We start from the raw sequence: 23299 nt of genomic DNA on the forward strand, positions 1-23299 counted from the left end.
GAGTGAACGCCGGACACAATCTGCTATAATTTGCTCTGATCTGGATTTCAGCGATCCTTCTGTAATCCGGGTGGTGAACCTTCTGTGACGCACCTCTCGTTACCTAAGCATTATATTCTTACCTCCTCAAGAAGACTGGTCACAGCGTCTATGTCCCGATAGGTCTTGGTCACTCTGCCCACCCGCTCAGAACACAGGACTGAAATTGAAAAGAAAAAAAAAAAATGGAGAAAAAAATATATACGGTAGATAGAATTAAAACATTTTTTTCCCATAATAGCAAAGATAAAGCTAATGCCATGACTATTATGTGTCCCTGTCAGTGTAACTGAAACAATAGCGCTCTCTCCAGGGTAGTCATCTTTTTAATTCAAGATTAATAAAAATAAATGCACCCCCTCCATAATATTGGAATATCCCATTTCTGGTAAGTCGCATGCTCACTGGGCACAACCATAACCTTGGGTGGGGGTTTGGGGGGTCTTGTCATTGGCGTAGACACTAATTGGCAGTAATTGGGTCTTGCTGATGGCAAACACTAACTGTGCATTCCAGTAATGGCAAGTATTGGGGTCAGCATTTCTTTAACCCTTTAAAAACTAAGTTGTCGCCATCTTTTACACCAAGCTGAAAAAGTTTACAGCACACTATGGAGCTTTCCCTAGCAGTGATCTGAGCGCTCTCCAGCAACGATAACACTACAAGTCCCAGCACTCCCATCCAGTCATGCCAGTGGCTGGGACTTGTGGTTTTACGACAGCTGGAGAGCGTCAGTCTTCAGATTGGTGATTTATGCTGCTGCTCAGGTGGAGATTCCTAGAGAAGAACTAGCATTGCCCGGGGGCCACACATAACCGGTCTGCCCAATGCATGTTATTACCTGGATGTCCATACCAAGCGATAAGAGAAGGGGTTCAGGGAGACAGAGGCCTTGATTAGATGTTATTAGGAAACTATGAGAAAGGTCAGATATGATGACCCTCTCCATCCCCCAGCAAGGCTGACACTCATCAGTTAATATTTCCATAAGGCAACAAGTTGCTCCCTTCAATAAAAGTGGGGTTTACTCATAAAGACTAAAAAAAACACGTTCCCATTGGTCAAAACTATTAATTTCAGCACCATATACATGATTACTGATTAAAGATTGTTCTAGACTATCAATGATTTAAGTGACTCTACCTTTTACTGCTCAGCATCTTTTTATAACGAGCTGATTAATCTCCATAAAAGATAAATTAAAATCTTAATTGTTGTTTTTTCTCTTTTTTTCATACAGAATTCCAAGTTCATGGTCTACAAGTAGAGTTTAATAGAGCTGCCTGCAGCCCCCACTAGAGGGAGCTCTAGATACTGTTTTATTATGGCGTTCATTCTATAAACTGTCTCCTAGGCTCCCTCTAGGGGTGGCTGCAGGTGGCAGGAATTTTTTAATTTTTTGCGTGAGGCATATGCAGGGGATTTGGAGCTTTGTATCAGAAATTGAGAACTCAAACCACTATTTAGATATATTAAGAAATTAATCAGGGCCATAGACAATAAGAATATTATCCTGAGTTAGACAAAGGTAGCAGAAAAACAAACAAACATCAGAACCCAAGTTGTCTTTAGCGATTATTTCCAGCCAGACAAGAATCAATCATTGAATAGTGACTTATAACAATCTGGAGACATTTAGGGAAATGTACCTGTGCCGCGACTTAAGGATTTGATTGTATCATCTAACTGAGGACCTAACAATTCATTATGTACTATGGGGTGGATACCAGGATACCTTTTTGTTAATAAGTGATCTGTAATTTGACTAACTTGGAGGTTAATGACTCTCCAGATCTTTAGTATCTACACTTTAACTTACCTTTAGTGCAAGCTGAGCCTTGTGGTTCCCCAAGTCACATCAGGAAGCCACAGGGGCCTGCAATAAATCATCTGCTCTGGACAAGTAGGACTTCCCAGGCCACCCATGCACCAGGGATGGGTAGATGCTATCTAAAGGGTTCAGACCACCAGAAAACAAGGAGAGTAACCAACTGTGCTCACCCTTACAGACCTAGCAAAGCACCACCACCAACCTCCAATGTCTCCAAACTCAAGACCCCTCAACTATCCCCAGGAGCTAGCAATCACAAATATTTACAGATAATCGACACCAGAGCTGACCATCTAATTTACCAAGGAGGACACAATTATCTACTAAAGAATGGCCCTTTCTCTCGGCCATACAGGCGTGTTGGACCCTACCTTCCAGGTCATCTGGTATCGAGTCCTCATCAATTTCGAAAATAATATTTCCATTGCATTCATTGTCGTTTCCATGGTGGAAGGAATTTTCCCAGAACTCCATGGCTGCCGGAAGGCGAGTACTAGCACCCTCAATGGGGAATGTGAACCCCTACAGGAACTTTACTGGGAATTTTGGAGAACAGGCAGCTCCCAGCGCTGTGCCTGCTCATGTCCTGACATCCACAGTGTGCAGACATCAGAGGCGGTGGCAGTGAGTGGCACTCTGTAGTGTGCAGTGTCGGTGTGTGCAGGGGGAGCCTGCTCTGGTCTGGTCCTACCACCCTGGGTGTCTGTGTATATATACACCTGGCTGGGCAGTCCTACTCCCAGGACAAGGGCGGGACAGGCTGCCAAAACAACACTCTCCCCTCCACAATAACATACAGGGCTCCTTTCAGATGGTAATAAGCAAGTGACCCACCCCCTTCATTCCTATGGGAAAACATCTCGGAGATCTTCTATATTGTGACTGCAAGGAAAACAATGTAATAAGAACTCCCCTCTCCAGTTATGAGAAATGGTATGTTCCAAGTGGTGACAATCCGACACCTGCTCTTATCTCTAAGCCATAAACATAGGAATGGACACAATAACAAAGTGTACAAAGACACGTCCGCAAAACGCCCCAAATATAAAGGGGGGCAAAAAAGACAATAACACACCGCAAGGTACGGACCTAAAATCTGTAGATCAATATGTCCAACAAGAGGAAAATGTGTGTGTAATTATTATAAACATATACAAACACACAGTGGGTGAAATAAGTATTGAACACCCCACTATGAAATTCTCACCAGGAATGACGCAGGGAAAGACTAGAAAACACATGACAAAAAGAGAGGGGCAAAAAGCCCGGGAAAGTCATGATTTCAGCAGAAATCTATAAAAAAGTGTCTTATTAGGTGCCACACAACAAACAGCGCATGATTAGTGATGGGTGACCCCTGGATGTTCGTGTCTGACTGAACACTTAAAAAAAAATAAAAAAAAGTTTTGTTCGGGTACTAGAACAGTACCCGAACCCAAACCCGGACCCCATTCACTTGAAATGGGGGTCTGAACATCCAGTGGTTGCCACAATGTCATGTGCATGACAACCTGGCAAACACTGCCTTTGATTGGGGGCAAAATCATTACCGCTGGTCAGAGAGCTACTACTCCCATCAGCTCTGAATACATAATAATAAAAGAAAAAAAAAACACAGCATGGGGTTCCCCTGTATTTTTGATAACCCGCCAGGCAAAACTGACATCTGCAGGTAGCAGCACTCAGCTGTCAGCTTTAGCAAGGTTGGTTATCAAGAATAGAGGGGTCCCCACAATGTGTTTTTAAATATATATATATATATATATTTTTTTTTTAAACGGCGTGGGGTCTCCCCCATTTCTGACAACCAGCCAAGCTAAAGCAGACAGCTTGGGGCTAGTATTCTCAGGCTGGTAAGGGGCCATGGATATTGCCCCCTCAGACTAAAAATAGCAGCCCGCAGCCGCCCCAGAGGAAGTGCATATGTTAGATGCACCAATTCTGGCGCTTTGCACAGTTCTTCCCACTTGCCCTGTGGCAGTGGCAAGTGGGTTTCATATTCGTGGGGTTGATGTCACCTTTGTATTGTCTGGTGACATCAACCCCACGACATAGTAATGGAGAGGCGTCTATAAGATGCCTATCCACTATTTACAGTACAACTATAGGATTAGTAATGGATAGGTATTAGTGATGAGCGAATATACTCGTTGCTCGGGTTTTCCTGAGCACGCTCGGGTGACCTACGAGTATTTATGACTGATTTAGTTTTCATCTCGGCAGCTGAATGATTTACAGCTACTAGCCAGGCTGAGTACATGTGGGGGTTGCCTGGTTGCTAGGGAATCCCCACATGTAATCAAGCAGGCTAGTAGCTGTAAATCATTCAGCTGCCGCGATGAAATCTCCGAGCAGTCATAAATACTCGGAGGTCACCCGAGCGTGCTCTGGAAAACCCGAACAACGAGTACACTCGCTCATCACTAATAGGCATCTTATAGACGCCTCTCCATTACGAAGCCGTGAGCTTGATATCACCAGAAAATATAACGGAGACATCAACCTCACAAATATGAACCCCACTGGCCAAGTGGGAAGAGCCAGGCAAAGCATCAGAATTTACGCATCTAATTGCTATTTTTAGGCTGGGTGGTGAGGGAACAATATCCATGGCCCCTTACCAGCCTGAGAATACCAGCCCCATGTGGTCTGCTTTAGTTGGCTGGTTGTCAAAAATGGGGGCCCCCCACGCAGTTTTTTTAAATTATTATTTATTTAAATAATTTAAAAAAACAGTTTGGGGACACTTCTATTCTTGATAATCAACCTTGATAAAGTTATAAAAAAAATACAGGGGAAGCCACGCCAGATTTTTTTTTTTCAATTATTTATTTAGAGCTGCCGCCTGCTCTCACTGTTATTAATGGCAGCAGGTGTAGGCTGATGGGAGTGGTAGTCCCATCAGACGACACCAGTGACCAGAGGTAAACTTTTTACCTTCGATCACAGCTGCGGACAAAGGACAGCGTGAGAACCACGGTTCTCTGACCAGTGGTATTAACCTTTCGGACGATCACAGCCGCCGGTGTTTCTGGCGCTGTCATGCATATGACAGTGCGAGAAACACCCAGTGTTTGTGGTGCCGAACCCGAACAGTAGAACTGACTTCCTGGTTCATGGTTAAGTGTTCGGGGTCCGTTACCAAACAGTAGGTGTTTGGTACGGACCCTGAACTTCGCTGTTTGGGTTCGCCCATGTCTACTCATGAGGGGTAAAACCAGTGAGCTCACTCAAGAACTTCACAACCTCATTGTTGCAAAACATACTGATGGCATTGGTTACAGAAGAATCTTGCTGGAGAAGAAAAAAAAAAAAAGATTTCCTCCTCCAAGATGGCGCCGCCCACGCAATACCAGCTATCGGAGCTCTAGACACACCGATAGCTGTTACTGCGATTGACTTTTTTTTTTCTTTCTTACTCTATTAAATAAGCAAAAGGGATTAAGTGCACAGTAAACATGCAATTACGCTGCAGGGGAGGACTTATATTCTCAATTTTGTGAGAGGGCCTATGGACATAGGCAGATTAGACATGCTTACAGAAGAGCACAAAATGTCTCCAGGAATCAGCTTCTATATAAAATGAAAAGTACTGGGAACATTGATCCCCAAAAAGTGAGGCTAATTACACCATTAAATGAACAATAGAAACAATTATCCAGTATTATTCATAGTCATTGGAATCTCTTACTTGCTGATCCCATTCTCAATAAAACTTTCGGATAAACCCTGTATCACTGCCAAGAGGTAAAAAAATGAACACAGTGGTTTCCTTGGTGAGATTCAGGGTTTCTTTCCCTGTAGAAAGTGTAAGACGTGTGCCAACACGTTAGAGGGAAAGACTTCTAGAATACAGATCAAACTCGGACATTTTCCATCAGAAAGTGCATGACATGCTCTTCAAAGGGGGTGATTTATCTTGCTAGATGTCCTTGCAATAAAAGTTATATAGGAATGACTACAAGAGAGCTGCGGATAAGAATACGAGAACCTGTCCGGGACATTGAGAGAGCCAAGGAAGCTGAGGATGAGGAACAACTAAAGACCCTTCCGAGACACTTTAAAAGATTTCACAATTCTGAGACGAATGGTCTTCGGGTTATGGCTATACACCAGGTATCGCTGGGTATGAGGGGAGGGAATCTATTTAAAATTTTGTCTCAAGTGGAAAGCCGGTGGATCTATAGACTTAATACAATGGTTCCCTGAGGGCCTAAATGAAAGCCACGGGTTTGGGTCCTTCTTATGAATTTGTGGGTATATCTTTATTCTAGCTTTGGTTTTTCATGTTCCTATGTGGTTTTAATTTTATGGTTCTATTCTCACAGACTTTGTATTCATGTTGCCCTAACGGACGTGCGTTGTTTGAGGATTGAGAAGATCATCAAAGTGATCCTTATCGATACTCAAGGATGAAGAATGGACTTATTTTATACATATCTATCTAAGCTGGATAAAATTGCTCTTCAACAATATATTGTTTTACACATGAAAAAATTAATGTATTTTACTATGAATAACTTTTTGATTACCGTAATAGGATTTCTTATAATAATATTATCATATTGTGGGCTATTTATCACTAACAATTAATTGATTCACACAATTTTGCACAACACAATTAATTGACCCGGATGTGTGTGTGTAAACGCCTACAGCGTGTATACATCGGCATGTGCGTTGGCACATTTAGAATTGATATTTGTTTCATTATTTTTTATGTTTTTGGATATATTATTTAATTATTTATTAGTCATTTGCACTCAAATTCAGTTATGTTTCATCATCTGTCACTGAATATTATTGTATAATTCACAATTATCATTAATTGTCAGTGTGTATTTTTGTATGATTTATAATTTTTCACTAGCCTCATTAATATATATATTTTTATTTAAGTCCAGTCTTGGGCGGTTCAGAGTCCAATTATGTATAATTGAGTGTTGGGCCATGTTGTCTTATAGCCTTACCTTATACATGGCCATGTGATATCATATGTCCCTCATTTGCGGCTGAATTCAGTACTTAGTCTTCCTGGGTCTGGTGCGCATGCCTGGAGCAGACTCTGTCTGGCCCTTCCCGATGCGCTCCACTGGAATCGCAAGCAGCGATGGTTGCTACGCAACTCGGTAGCATGCGTTCCAGGAGAACAGGAGGAAGTGACCTTGTTTGAGACAGGTTTGTTTCCGTGCATGCGCCATACATGACCCGGTACTTGTTTCATGCGACGCTCGTCATTGGATGCCTCCTGACGAAGTTGCGTCGAAACGCGCGTAGGGGAGGCAGGCGCGGGGGAACTTTCTGCTGATCATATATGTAAGTACGGGTCTACTGCTCCCTGGCTGCCACAAGACTATATATGTTCATCATACACTGATTGCACTTTATTTGAACTCTATTTTTGAACGTCCCCCTTAAGTTTTTTTGCCTGCTTAGTGAGTGTTGTTCTGGTTTTTAACCATGTATTGTATTTAATCATGTAATAAAATATATCTATATTTTATCCAAATATACTCTTTGATCCTTTTGCTGGAAATAGCGTATAAGGAATTTTGATGTTTATATTCCATTATTGAGTTATTGGATTTGTTACCTGACTCCATAGGTCTAAGAAATTTTTTTGTGTGTTATGATCCTCATTCGGTCTGACATGCACTGTGAGCTGTGAGGTCTTATATAGACAGGTGTGTGCCTTTCCAAATCAAGTCCTATCAGTTTAATTAAACACAGCTGGACTCCAATGAAGGAGTAGAACCATCTCAAGGGGGATCACAAGGAAATGGACAGCATGTGACTTAAATAGGAGTGTGAGCAAAGGGTCTGAATACTTATGATCATGTGATATTTCAGTTTTTATTTTTTAATAAATATGCAAACATTTCTATATTTATAAGATGCTCCATATTAAAATATGCCCCATATAATGCTGCATAAAAGGTTAATGATGGCCCCATAAGATGCTCCATAGAATACGCCCCATATAATGCTGCACAAATGTTGACGGCCCCATAAGATGCTCAATAGAATAATATGTCCCGTATGCTGCTCCATAAAAGGTTGATGGCCCCATAAGATGCTCCATAGAATATTATGCCCCCATAAGTTGCTCCATAGAATAATATGCCCTGTATGCTGCTGCTGCTGCTATTTAAAAAAAAAAAAATAAAAAAAAAATGACACACTCACCTCTTGTCCTGAGCAGACGTTGACAACGGCGTGCTATGGGGGCCAGGTGCCGGAGTCGCTGCTGGCTTAGGACACTGGTACTTGCGATATTTACCTGTCCCCGTTCCACGGCCGCGCTGCTATGTCTTCTGGGTCTCTGCAGTGACTGTTCAGGCAGAGGGTGCGCACTAACCACATCATCAAGCCCTCTGACCTGAACGTCACAGCCAGAGAACACGGAAGACAGAGCCCAGCGGTGGAACGGGGACAGATGAATATCGCATGGCTCACCCTCCCCCGTTATACTCACCCCCTCCTGGTGCGGTCTCTCTGCAAGTCCCTGCTTCTCTGATGGTCTCCGGCACTGGAAGTTTGTTCCTGTGTTGAGCAGTCACATGGTATCGCTCATTAAAGTAATGAATATGCGCTCCACGCCTATGGAAGTAGAGTCACGTCCATATTCATTACTTTAATGAGTGGTTCCACGTGACCGCTGAACACAGGAAGAGCTGCGGGCGCCGGAGACTATCGGAGAAGCAGGGAAGTGCAGAGACCGCGTCGGAAGCAGGTGCGTATGATGTGACAGCCGCCACTCCTGCCGCTACCCCCCCAACCCCCTGGGACAATGACTCAAGTATAAGCCGAGAGGGGCACTACTACACTACTGCTTTCAGCAGCGGGAAGGTTGGGATCACTGCCATAAACACAAAGTAGCACTGCAGAAACTGATGCACACAGCAGTACAGATCTCTCCCACCACTGATACATGATAGTATAATAAGGGGACGAACACATAAAATGTAATCAATCGTTTTATATGTATAAACCTTCAAACCACACAACTAAAATAAATTCTGCCGACCATAGGAACAAACTATTGGGTATGTTAAAGGGGATGTTGGGTGAAAACAAGTTATCACATATCCACAGAATAGGTGACAACTTGTTAATTGTTGGGGACCCAACTGCTGGCCTCGCAGGACTTTTACAGAGTATGATGCAACTAATTCATTAAGAAGAGCACGCCACTTAATGAATTAGACACATCTCTTAAGTGGCATGGGCTGCCGCCAGAAATACTGCTCCAATCAGGAACTGGAGTAGATTTCTGGATTAAGTTACCCAACTTGGCGTAGCTTTTCTTGATTGTCAGACGAACGTAGCTACAACCTATCCATGTTCCACCATATTGGCATAGCTGGTCAGGACTGGCGTAATAAGCCCAAAAGTTACGAATTGCACAGAAATACCAAGACTTAAAAACCTTCATGAACCACCCCAAAGAGTATGACATATGTGGGGTGAAGAGGTAGCACACAGGCCCTAGAGCCTAAAGGGGCCGTGATACAGATGAGAAAATGGTGTTTGGCTCCAGCCTCACCAGCACTGGAGAAATAAAAGCTTCAGCATCTCATACAGATAAGAATCAGTCATAAACTCAGATTAGAAGCCTGCACAAGGGTTACCAAGTGTGAAAGGGGAATTTGCTCAAAGGAGTGTAAAATTTTGTCATCATGGAGAAAACTACCATAGGTATGTTTTTATGGCTGTGTGGGGATGAATGCCATAATCCTAATAATTGGTTATAAGGTCGAGAATATGGAAACACTAAAAATGTAATTCCCCTGAAATTTCTAGGTCTTCCAGTAATATGGGTAAATTTATAAGGGTTCTTTACGGCTAGGCCCATTGGTGCAGCCATTATGGTGCCCCCATGAGGCACTGTATACTCCCCAAGAAGCCATATTCTGATACTTATATACTGAAAGCTCCCCAGTCTGTCAAACTACAGTATATACAGACCTAACAGACCGGCAGCTTTCACTTCAGGGCAAGTTAAAAAAAAAATAGACCTGAAGACAATAGCGTTGCTACCGGGGTGGTGAGGAGGGAAGAAGAGGGCGGTCTCCCTGCCTTACTGCTTTAGGCCTATGGCCTCCAGAACACAGGAGAATGATCAGGACGTCAGACGGAGCTCAGGGATCAGCACATTGCTTGCTTAGGCTTGCCAGGATACAGGGTTAGGGGGTATATAGTTTTTTTTTACATTTTCTGACTCACGTTTCCTTTTTTTGTGGGAGAACTCAGGCAGCATTATTAGTATACATGGGGGGGAGGGGAGAGATTTTTCTCTCAATATTACCGTTTTTGGGGACATATAATTATATGTGCAGGAACTTTTTACAACACATGGGGTGATTGGGAGCATTATTTCTACACATAGGGGGAAGGGACTCGTTATTACTGCACAGATGTATGGTGATATTATATGTGCAGGAATGAAGGGGTACATTATTTCTATTTGTCTTTGATATAAACTCTGCAGATGAGTTGTGGCTGGAAGAAATGGTCATGTCGGTCTGGGCCAGATTTGTAAAGTGAACGACTCCATCAGAAAGAACGTCAGCTGTAAATCACTGTAACTGTACTGTAATCTCATATCTTCTGCAGGACTGGTATTTACCACTACAGGGTCACCATATGGCCATAATAATCGGTATCGGTCTTTGTATAGTTTTTTTTTTCCAGTTACAGAATTTTCTGACCCAAGTTCCCCTATACCCACTATGATCGGGGTGACCCACTGTACATGTTTAGATCAGAGGCCCAATGAAGCCTTGTTTTGCTCCCTCACTGCTGAAAGCTAAGCTATGCCTCTGAATGAAGAGCAGAGGAAAGGATGACAGATAAAGCGTAAAGGGATTGCCCACAATTAAACCCTTCTCAATCCTCATGTCTTCCCTTTTTAAAATGGTCACATACATCTGGATGAATCATATACATCCGCAGAAACAGAGAGCTGCAGCTTTCACTTCTGGGATTTGTCAAAAAGCGGCTGCGGATGGCCACGGGGATCGTGTGACAATGTTACGCGATCCTTGGGAGAGCCAGTGCTGACACCACTGGAACGATGCCGGCATAGGGATTTAAGAAGGGTAAAACATGAGGATTAAGAAGGGCTTGTCTAAGCAGTGGACAACCCCTTTAAGAATCCTGAGGACAGTTTCTGGACATATTAGACTGGTATGTACACCAAAAGCAGTTTTAAACTTGCTGGGGATCAGAACAGTAAGATCGTGCTTTCACTTTGGTTATACAGTGGGGGAAATAAGTATTTAATCCCTTGCTGATTTTGTAAGTTTGCCCACTGACAAACATAGGAACAATATCATTTTACAGGTAGGTTAATTTTAACATTGAGATAAAATATCAAAAATAAAATCCAGAAAATCACATTGTATAAATTATATTTATACAATGTGATTTTATATAATACTTGGTGGTAAAACCCTTGTTGGCAAGCACAGCAGTCAGACGTTTGTAGTTGATGATGAGGTCTGGCGCATGACAGGACGAATTTTGGTCCACTCCTCTCTGCAGATCATGTCTAAATCATTAAGATTTTGAGGCTGTCGTTTGGCAACTCGGAGCTTCATCTCCCTCCATACGTTTCTACGGGATTAAGGTCTGGCGCATGGCTAGGCCACACATTGACCTTAATGTGCTTCTTTTTAAGCCACTCCTTTGTTGCCTTGGCTGTATGTTTTGGGTCATTGTCTTGCTGGAAGACCCAGCCACGACCCATTTTATTGTCCTGCCGGAGGGAAGGAGGTTGTCACTCAGGATTTAACTGTACATGGCTCCATCCATTCTCCCATTGATGCGGTGAAGTAGTCCTGTGCCCTTAGCAGAGAAACACCCCCAAAACATAATATTTCCACCTCCATGCTTGACAGTGGGGATGGTGTTCTTTGCGTCATAGGCAGTATTTCTCTTTCTCCAAACACGGCGAGTTGAGTTAATGCCAAAAACCTCCATTTTTGTCTCATCAGACCACAGCACCTTCTCCCAATCGCTCACAGAATTATCCAGGTGTTCATTGGCAAACTTCAGAAGGGCCTGCACATGAGACTTCTTGAGCAGGGGGACCTTGCGGGCACAGCAGGATTTTAAACCTTTACGGCGTATTGGGATACCAATAGTTTTCTTGGTGACTGTGGTCCCAGCTGCCTTGATATCATTAACAAGTTCCCCCCATGTAGTTTTAGGCTGGTATCTCACCTTTCTCATGATCAACGATACCCCACGAGGTGAGATTTTGCATGGTGCTCCAGATCTATGTCAAATGACAGTAATTTTGTATTTCTTCCATTTTCTTACTATTGCACCAACAGTTGTCTCCTTCTCTCCCAGCGTCTTACGTTTGGTTTTGTAGCCCATTTCAGCTTTGTGCAGGTCTATGATCTTGTCCCTGACATCATTATAAAGCTCTTTAGTCTTGCCCATGTTGTAGAGGCTAGAGTCTGACTGATCACTGCAAAATGCAAATAAATTTATATAAAATTTATACAATGTGATTTTTCGGGATTTTATTTTTGATATTCTATCTCTCAATGTTAAAATTAACGTACCCTTAAAATTATAGACTGTTCATGTCTTTGTCAGTGGGCAAACTTACAAAATCAGCAAGGCATCAAATAATTATTTCCCCAGCTGTAGGGTAAATGACACGTACACTCTGTGTTACTAAGGTGCCAAGATTCCGGTGTAAGACATGTTTATACCAAGCACCATATGTACATCTCAACATGCCAACATCCAGCACCTTGTACTATGGTAATAAGGCCTCAATGCCTTATTAAACCCGATTTCTCCAGCGATGCTCTAGGAGTGCTGAACGCTTATGGAGGAAAATTCGCACACCAGAAGACTTCACCCACTTAAAATTTATGTTAAAAACCTATAACTCTGCCCTTCAGCTTGCCAAAGAGACCTACTACACCACCCTGATCTCCTCACTATCCAACAACCCCAAGAAACTTTTTGACACCTTTCATTCCCTCCTCAGGCCGAAAGCACAAGCCTCTATCACAGACATTTGTGATGATGACCTGGCCTCCCACTTTATAGAGAAAATAGATAACATCCGTCAGGAAATCCACTCCCAACCACCAAGTTCACTTACCACCCATCCCTCCCTGCATTTCCCCTGGCTCACTCTCCACATTTGATCCCATCACAGAAGAAGAAGTCTCCAAGCTCCTCTCTTCTTCTTGTTCGACTACATGCACTACTGACCCCATTTCCCTCTCATCTCCTCCAGTCTCTCTCCAGTCGTCACAATTCACCTAACTACAATCTTTAATCTCTCCCTCTCCTCAGGCATTTTCCCATCCTACTTCAAACACTATCATTACTACATTGTTAAAGAAACCATCTCTCAATCCATCCTGCACAAATAACTATAGACCAGTCTCCTATCTCCCCTTCATCTCTAAACTCTTGGAGCGCCTAGTCTACTCCCGCCATAGGCTACTTTCACACTTCCGTCGGTACGAGGCGGTCGCAAACCTCACAATATGACTGATTGTTTAGAACAGTGGTGGCTTTTCATGCAGCCCATGGGAAGGTCCCCAGAGTTCGCAATGTCCGGGCGGAAACCGCATCCGGCTGGCTGCCGGCCCTTCAACTCTGAGTGCACGGCACGCAGCGTTCATCACAGAACGCTGCCTGCCCTGCACATGAATGGTGTCATCGGGGTGGGTGGGGTTAGTGACGAGGTGGGTGGGGTTAGCGCTGGGGTGGGCGGGCTAGTGCCAAATGATCTCCTGTCCCGGAAGAGGAGCTGCTGCAAGAGAGATCTCTGTGCTGGCAGCTCTGTGTCTGCAGGTGATCTGTGTCCCTTAGCTAATCTATGTGCCCACTGTGCCCCCCCCCGCTATGTGCCCCAATATGATCTTTTTGCTCCCCCAACTATAAGCCCCCTGTGATTTCTGTGCCTGCCAGCTATGTGCTCCCATTTCATCTCTGTGCCCCTCCTGTGATCCCTGTCACCCCAGCTATGTGCTCCCTGTGATTTCTGTGCCCCTCTGTGAGCTCTATTCCCTCTGTGATTTCTCTGCCCCACCGCAGCTATATGCCCCCCTGTGATCTCTGTGCCCTCCAGCTATATGCCCCCTTGTGATCTGTGTCCCCTAGCTATGTGCCCCCCTGTGACCTGTTCCTCCTGTGATCTTTCTGCCCCTCCAGCTATATGCCACCCTGTGATCTCTGTTCCCCTTGTGATCTCTCTGCCCCTCCAGCTATATGCCCCCCTGTGATCTCTGTGGCTCCCAGCTTTGTGCCCCCGTGATCCCTGTGTCCCCCTGCAATATTTGTGCTCCCATGTGATCTGTGCGCCGTGATCTGTCCCCTCCAGCTATGTGCCCCTCTGTGATCTCCGTGCCTCCCGGCTATGTGCCCTCCTTTGATCTTTGTGACCCCCTGTGATTTCTGTGCTCTCCAGCTATATGCCCCCTGTGATTTCTGTGCCCTCCAGCTATATGCCCCCCTGTGATCCCTGTGCCCCCCAGCTATATGCATCCCTGTGATCTCTGTGGCTCTCAGCTTTGTTCCCCCTGTGATCCCTGTGCCCCCTATGTACCCCGTGATATTTGTGCGCCCATGTGATCTGTGGCCCCTGTGATCCCCAGCTATGTGCCCCTGATCTCTGTGCACCCCGCTATGTGCCCCAATATGATCTTTTTGCTCCCCCAACTATAAGCCCCCTGTGATTTCTGTGCCTTCCAGCTATGTGCTCCCATTTCATCTCTGTGCCCCTCCTGTGATCCCTGTCACCCCAGCTATGTGCTCCCTGTGATTTCTGTGCCCCTCAGTGAGCTCTATTCCCTCTGTGATTTCTCTGCCCCACCGCAGTTATATGCCCCCCTGTGATCTCTGTGCCCTCCAGCTATATGCCCCCCTGTGATCTGTGTCCCCTAGCTATGTGCCCCCCTGTGACCTCTGTTCCTCCTGTGATCTTTCTGCCCCTCCAGCTATATGCCACCCTGTGATCTCTGTTCCCCTTGTGATCTCTCTGCCCCTCCAGCTATATGCCCCCCTGTGATCTCTGTGGCTCCCAGCTTTGTGCCCCCCTGTGATCCCTGTGTCCCCCTGCAATATTTGTGCTCCCATGTGATCTGTGCGCCGTCATCTGTCCCCTCCAGCTATGTGCCCCTCTGTGATCTCCGTGCCTCCTGGCTATGTGCCCTCCTTTGATCTTTGTGTCCCCCTGTGATTTCTGTGCTCTCCAGCTATATGCCCCCTGTGATTTCTGTGCCCTCCAGCTATATGCCCCCCTGTGATCCCTGTGCCCCCCAGCTATATGCATCCCTGTGATCTCTGTGGCTCTCAGCTTTGTTCTCCCTGTGATCCCTGTGCCCCCTATGTACCCCGTGATATTTGTGCGCCCATGTGATCTGTGGCCCCTGTGATCTCTGTCCCCTCCAGCTATGTGCCCCTCCGTGATCTCTGTGTCATCAAGCTATGTGCCCTCCATTGATCTTTGTGCCCCCCTGTGATCTTTGTGCCACCCCTGGAAAAGCAGCTGTGAGAAGCAACATGATCAGCATCACCTAACATCACAGCTGCAACAAAGAGAAGCAGCTCCAGCCATCACATTAAGGGTGAGTTACCGTAATTAATTGTTTGACTAAATATACCAGGGTAATTTTCAAGGTGATCATTTTTATGTGGTCCCCGGATAATGGTAGAAATTTCCAAATGGCCCCCGGCTGGAAAAAGGTTCCCCACCCTTGGTTTAGAAGGACAGGTTTGAATCACCATTGCCTTCAGAGTTAAAGGAATTTTAGGTTTTTGGTCTTATAACCAATATACAAGCCAAATATATCTGATCTTACCTGCATCTGATACATGACGACCATAGATGTAATGTCATACATCCAGTGTACATTTAGGAAAATCGGGCTAATTATGCAGCAATGCCATCTCTAAAGCCTATGTCCAAGGGGTATGATGAAGCTCCTTGGCATCAATGCAGAATCTATAATAGGACCTCCACAGATCATTTAACATTTATGACACTGGTGCCTTCCTATGTGGTACAGGGTCCTTTATGCCCACCACACACCATGCCCTGCAACAAATGCTGCCTATGATCTACCTACTGTACAGCTCAGCCTGACCCATGTAATAGTGGCTATAATGGTTGTCACTGAGGTTTCTGCATAGCATAAATAGCTAAAAAATGGCAAACAGGGGAGAATACTGGAGATTTATTTACTCCAGAGTTTGGGGGGGGGGGAAGTCATCTGAAAGGCTGTTTGTCCATTCAAAGCAGAAGGAAAAAAATCACAATGGTCCACATTGCTACTAACAGCGAAAAGTCTTCTGTGACTATTATGTTCAGGTAGTTTCCTTGGTAAAAACCCAATCCCATCAATAACACCACTGATCACAGGGCAGGGCATTCTGGAGAACACACCTGCTGGATCACCAGAGCACGGGCTGGATGGCTGCCCTGACTCCTGTGGAAGTGGTTTAATGTGTGTGACTGATAGAGTCCTGAGTGCCAAGTCTCCACCAAGCTGTGGGCCTGGCCCAGTCATGTGTTTTTGGGTATGTTTTAAGGTCTCCAAGTCTCCACCAAGTTACTGTTGGGCCAGCAATGTGTTTTGGGTAATACCGTCGTGTAGTGTGTTGGGGGTCATCTTGTGTACCCATTCATTATTGATCCTGAATTAGTAATATCTGCTAATTCAGTCCTTTAGGTGTCGCATCACTGGCAGTAACACTAGGAGCACAGAGTTGGCAGTCACACATGGTCCTGATGTTCCCCCAATGGCCCTCTGCAGCATTACTTAATATCACGCATAATAAACCAGGGGCCTGTGGTAAAAATTATTGCACTAACATAAAAAAAATGCACACAGTCCAAACATACAACCTGGCAGTAAAATCCCATCAATTTGGGTTGAAAAGGTCATATCTTATTAAGAAGAACAGTGAAACGCCTTTAAGGTGAATGCAAAAATGCAGAAATTCTGATAACCCTGAGAAAATCTGCAATATGAGGTGGAGGCAGAAGATGGGGCACATCAGGCTGCATTAGCTACCAAAAGAGAGTCTGGATTAGAAATGATGGGACAGAACAGGACAATACAAGCCAATGTTTTCAGATGCAAATTACAATATATGAATTTCTCCCATGATGCAAAGGGTCAGAAGGCAGCTCCATTGTGTTCTTAACCAAAACATTGTGGGAAGATGCTGGGAGGTCCCCAAGAGGAAGAGAGTGGGGCAATGACATGACTAGGAGGCCACATTAATATGCAAACACCAAGCACTCCACAGATCCAACTACTGATATTCCACAACATGTAGACTAGTGTACCCCGCCTGTGACTCCAGGTTATGTCTGTCGGTGAGAGCATGACAGGAGTTGTAGTTTTGCAACATTTGGAGACTGGTTAATATATCTATTATATTCCCATACCATGCTTGCAGCTGCCTTTGATGTCTTCAGACAGTAGAAACAAGGATTTTTTCCAATAGGAATGTGGCTTAAAAAATGGCATTATCCCTTCCACACATTAATACACAAAAATAAATAAAAATTGAAGAACAAAAGAATAGAAAAAAGAAATAAGATAAATAATTTAACATATCAACCCCCCCCCCCCAACGTACTTAGGCTGGTCTTCATGCCAAATTCATGCTGCTTTCGGCAAGATAAAAATGGGGAGAAACGTGTATGTACAAGATTATGATAGAGATATATATATATATATATATATATATATATATATATATATATATATATACACATACATACATATATATATATATATATATATATATATATATATATATATATATATATATATATATATATATATATATATATATATATATATATATATATATACACACACACACACACACACACACACACACACACATGCACACACATATATACACATACAGTAATGGCCAAGAGTGTTGGCACCCTTGAAATTGTTCCAGAAAATGAATTATTTCTCCCAGAAAATTATTGCAATTACACATGTTTTGTTATACACAAGTTTATTTCCTTTGCGTGTGTTTGAACAATACAAAACAAAAGAGAAAAAAAAAGGCAAATTGGACAGAATTTCGCACAAAACCCCAAAAATAGGCCGGACACAATTGTTGACACCCTCAACTTATTATTTGGTTGCACACCCTTTGGAATAAATAACTGCAATCAGTCGCTTCCTATACCCATCAACAAGCTTCTTACACGTCTTAACTGGAATTTTGAATCACTCCTCCTTTGCAAATTGCTCCAGGTCTCTCATATGGAAATGCGACCTTCTCCCAACAGAAATTTTAAGATCTCTCCAGAGGTGTTCAATGGGATTTAGATCCAGACTCATTTCTGACCACTTCAGAACTCTCCAGCGCTTTGTTTCCATGCATTTCTGGGTGCTTTTTTAAGTACGTTTGGGGTCGTTGCCCTGCTGAATGACCCATGACCTAGGACACAAACCCAACTTTCTGACACTGGCATTACATTGCAACCCAAAAGCCTTTGGTAATCTTCAGATTTCATGATCTCTAGTAAACAGTAAAACACCCAGGGCCAGAGGCAGCAAAACCCAAAATATTTTTGAACCTCCACCATATCTGACTGAAGGTACTATGTTTTCTTTGAAGGCCTCATTCCATATTTGGTAAACAGTAGAATGATGTGCTCTACCAAAAAGCTCCATCTTGGTCTCATCTGTCCACAAGATGCTTTTCTAAAAAGGATTTTGGCTGACCCACATGCATTTTCGCAAACTGCAGTCTATCTTTTTTAGGTTTCTGTCAGCATTGGGGTCCTCCTGGATCTCCTGCCATAGTGTTTCATTTCATGTCAATGGATAGTTCGCGCTGACACTGATGCACCCTGAGCTTGCAGGACAGCTTGAATTTCTCTGGAACTTGTTCGGGGCTGCTTATCCACCATTCTGACTACTCTGTGTTGCAGCCTTTCGTCAATTTTTCTCTGGCGTCCATGTCAGGGAGATGGACACTGATACAGTTCCATGGGTTGCAAACTTCTTGATTATGTTGCGCACCGTGGATAAAGGAACATCAAGGTCTCTGGAGATGGACTTGTAACTTTGAGATTGATGATGGCTATAAAACAAGTTTGGTTCTTATGTCCTCAGACAGTTACCTTCTCCTCTTTCTGTTATCCAGACTTCGTGTGGCACACACACAGACACACAATGCAAAGATTGAGTCAACTTCCCACCTTTTTATTTGGTCTCAGGTGTAATTTTCATATTGCCCACACCTGTTACTTGCCACAAGTAAGTTTGAATGAGCATCAAATGATTGAAACAAAGTTGTTTACCCACAATTTTGCACAGGTGCTAACAATTTAGTCAGGCCAGTTTTAGGGGTTTTGAGTGAAATTATGTCCAATTTGCCTTTTTTGCTCAGTCTTTTGGTGTTTTTCCATTACACACATTAAATAAACATGTGTATAACAAAACGTGTAATTGCAATACATTTTCTGGGAGAAATACTTAATTTTGTGGAACAATTTCAAGGATGCCAACACTTTCTGCTGTGTGGCGTGTGTGTGTTGTATTATATTTCTTGTTGCAATTCTTTAACTCGGGTAACACTTAGGAGACTATGATACAAAGTTATTCTTTCTAATCTGGAGTTTGGTATGAGTGGCTGCCTCCACATTGTGATACATAACAAGTAAGGATGTTCAGCAGTGTCTGCTATATAGTACAAGGCAGGGTTGTCTCCCGCTGATCAGGATAGCTGCTGCTACCTGCCATGTGTCATTAGCATGATGGCCATGTTTACCAGGCTGGGTGAAGAGGGTGCGAGTGCTGGAGGGCTAGAATGAAGTACTGGGATGAGATAAACAATGTGAGCCAGTGATTATGCATGGCCGAAACCTCAGCTTCCATCTATAGTAATATCCGAGGATTCAGCTTATCCCTGACCTCATTTTTAAAGTGGCACAGATTGTAGGGATCACAGGCATCAATACATTCTTTGATGTCTTCATCTGAGCTGCAATGTATAACATTGGCCTGGCCAAACATATACACACACAAGTACCACATACATACACGTCTGACACATACAACAATGACCAAGTATACACATCTCACACTGAACACACACACACATACCAAACCAATAATAATGACCAAACCAATAATAATGGCCAAACATACACACACACATATAATAATGGCCAAACAAACACATATACCACACATATAATTGCCAAACATAGACACATATATCACACATATAATAACGGCCAAACATACACACAAATACCACACATAATAACGGCCAAACATACACACACATACAATAAATGACCAAACATACACACATATACATAATGGCCAAACATACACACATACAATAATGGCCAAACACACACACATATACCACACGTATAATAATGGCCAAACATACACATACCACACATATAATAATGGCCAAACATACACACACATACCACACATATAATAAATGGCCCAACATACAGACACATACCACACATATAATAAATGACCAAATATACACACACATACATAATGGCCAAACATACACACATATAATAATGGCCAAACATACACACATATACCACATATATAATAATGGCCGAACATACAGACACATACCACACATATAATAAATGACCAAATATACACACACATACATAATGGCCAAACATACACACACATATAATAAATGGCCAAACATACACACATATAATAATGGCCAAACATACACACATATACCACACATATAATAATGGCCAAACATACACACACATATAATAAATGGCCAAACATACACACATATCATAATGGCCAAACATACATGCACATACCACACATATAATAAATGACCAAACATAGACACATATACATAATGGCCAAACATACACACATATAATAATGGCCAAACATACACACATATACCACACATATAATAATGGCCAAACATACACAGACATACCACACATATAATATTGGCCAAACATACACACACATACCATACATACAGTGGGGCAAAAAAGTATTTAGTCAGTCAGCAATAGTGCAAGTTCCACCACCTAAAAAGATGAGAGGCGTCTGTAATTTACATCATAGGTAGACCTCAACTATGGGAGACAAACTGAGACAAAAAAATCCAGAAAATCACATTGTCTGTTTTTTTATCATTTTATTTGCATATTATGGTGGAAAATAAGTATTTGGTCAGAAACAAACAATCAAGATTTCTGGCTCTCACAGACCTGTAACTTCTTCTTTAAGAGTCTCCTCTTTCCTCCACTCATTACCCGTAGTAATGGCACCTGTTTAAACTTGTTATCAGTATAAAAAGACACCTGTGCACACCCTCAAACAGTCTGACTCCAAACTCCACTATGGTGAAGACCAAAGAGCTGTCAAAGGACACCAGAAACAAAATTGTAGCCCTGCACCAGGCTGGGAAGACTGAATCTGCAATAGCCAACCAGCTTGGAGTGAAGAAATCAAGTTGGAGCAATAATTAGAAAATGGAAGACATTCAAGACCACTGATAATCTCCCTCGATCTGGGGCTCCACGCAAAATCCCACCCCGTGGGGTCAGAATGATCACAAGAACGGTGAGCAAAAATCCCAGAACCACGCGGGGGAACCTAGTGAATGAACTGCAGAGAGCTGGGACCAATGTAACAAGGCCTACCATAAGTAACACACTACGCCACCATGGACTCAGATCCTGCAGTGCCAGACGTGTCCCACTGCTTAAGCCAGTACATGTCCGGGCCCGTCTGAAGTTTGCTAGAGAGCATTTGGATGATCCAGAGGAGTTTTGGGAGAATGTCCTATGGTCTGATGAAACCAAACTGGAACTGTTTGGTAGAAACACAACTTGTCATGTTTGGAGGAAAAAGAATACTGAGTTGCATCCATCAAACACCATACCTACTGTAAAGCATGGTGGTGGAAACATCATGCTTTGGGGCTGTTTCTCTGCAAAGGGGCCAGGACGACTGATCCGGGTACATGAAAGAATGAATGGGGCCATGTATTGTGAGATTTTAAGTGCAAACCTCCTTCCATCAGCAAAGGCATTGAAGATGAAACGTGGCTGGGTCTTTCAACATGACAATGATCCAAAGCACACCGCCAGGGCAACGAAGGAGTGGCTTCGTAAGAAGCATTTCAAGGTCCTGGAGTGGCCTAGCCAGTCTCCAGATCTCAACCCTATAGAAAACCTTTGGAGGGAGTTGAAAGTCCGTGTTGCCAAGCTAAAAGCCAAAAACATCACTGCTCTAGAGGAGATCTGCATGGAGGAATGGGCCAACATACCAACAACAGTGTGTGGCAACCTTGTGAAGACTTACAGAAAACGTTTGACCTCTGTCATTGCCAACAAAGGATATATTACAAAGTATTGAGATGAAATTATGTTTCTGACCAAATACTTATTTTCCACCATAATATGCAAATAAAATGATAAAAAAACAGACAAAGTGATTTTCTGGATTTTTTCTTCTCAGTTTGTCTCCCATAGTTGAGGTCTACCTATGATGTAAATTACAGACGCCTCTCATCTTTTTAAGTGGTGGAACTTGCACTATTGCTGACTGACTAAATACTTTTTTGCCCCACTGTATAATAAATGGCCAAACATACACTCATATAATAATGGCCAAACATACACACATGTAATAATAGCTAAACATACAGATATAATAATGGCCACACGTACATCCATATACAGCATGACCAAAACATACACATAAAACACACACACACATACTGTATACATCACAATGACTAAACATAGACATATGCCACTAAACATACGTAGTTCCGCGCCTAGATCTCATCTCCCGAGATCTTGGTGCTGAGATCTCCATCTGCGCATGCGCCCGCCCCCCCACCGGCGGTCATTTTCCCGGAGTCCACCGCACAGGAAACCATGGAACTGCGGGGGCTCTGCAGAGCCACCCCGCACCACCGGAGACACCCGCAGCACCGGAGACCCCCCGCAGCACCGCCGGGCACCCCTACAGCGCCGGATACCCCCGCAGCGGCACGCCGCACATCGGAACACACCCGCATGCCAGCCCTCGGCCTGCAGCATCACCCCACTCCTGCCACCTCCCTGGGACCCTGATTCACTGCAGCTACCACCCCTGGTAAGAAAATAAGATGCATGGATTATAAGCACCACCATTTTATTAAAAAAAAAAAATCCCTATTTTTCTCCTCAAAATTTGGGGTGCATCTTATAATCCAAAGCATCTTATAATACAAAAAATACGGTAATTAAAAAGACTATATTTGGTATCCCCAAAACTTCTGGAAGAATACTCTGAGGACTGAAGAGACAAAAGTTTAACTTTTTGGAAGATCTATGTACCATTACATCTGGCGTAGAAGTAACACAGCAATTCATAAAAGGAA

General features: G+C 43.4%; 1 protein-coding gene across 5 annotated transcripts in view; it reads right to left on the bottom strand.

Annotated features, from left to right (window-relative positions):
- LOC143765620 (trafficking kinesin-binding protein 1-like) overlaps positions 1–23299 on the bottom strand; it is a 109266-nt gene that overhangs the window by 11389 nt on the left and 74578 nt on the right. For 4 of the 5 annotated variants that reach the window (XM_077252465.1, XM_077252468.1, XM_077252464.1 and 1 more), the window contains one exon: positions 123–199. In XM_077252465.1, the coding sequence (XP_077108580.1) occupies positions 123–199 (77 nt within the window). Of the gene's footprint in view, positions 1–122; positions 200–2241; positions 2556–23299 lie in introns of those variants that run through there. The other variant, XM_077252466.1, reaches the window with a different exon arrangement.

The sequence above is a fragment of the Ranitomeya variabilis genome, chromosome 4, assembly GCF_051348905.1.
Source record: "Ranitomeya variabilis isolate aRanVar5 chromosome 4, aRanVar5.hap1, whole genome shotgun sequence".
Lineage (NCBI taxonomy): Eukaryota > Metazoa > Chordata > Amphibia > Anura > Dendrobatidae > Ranitomeya > Ranitomeya variabilis.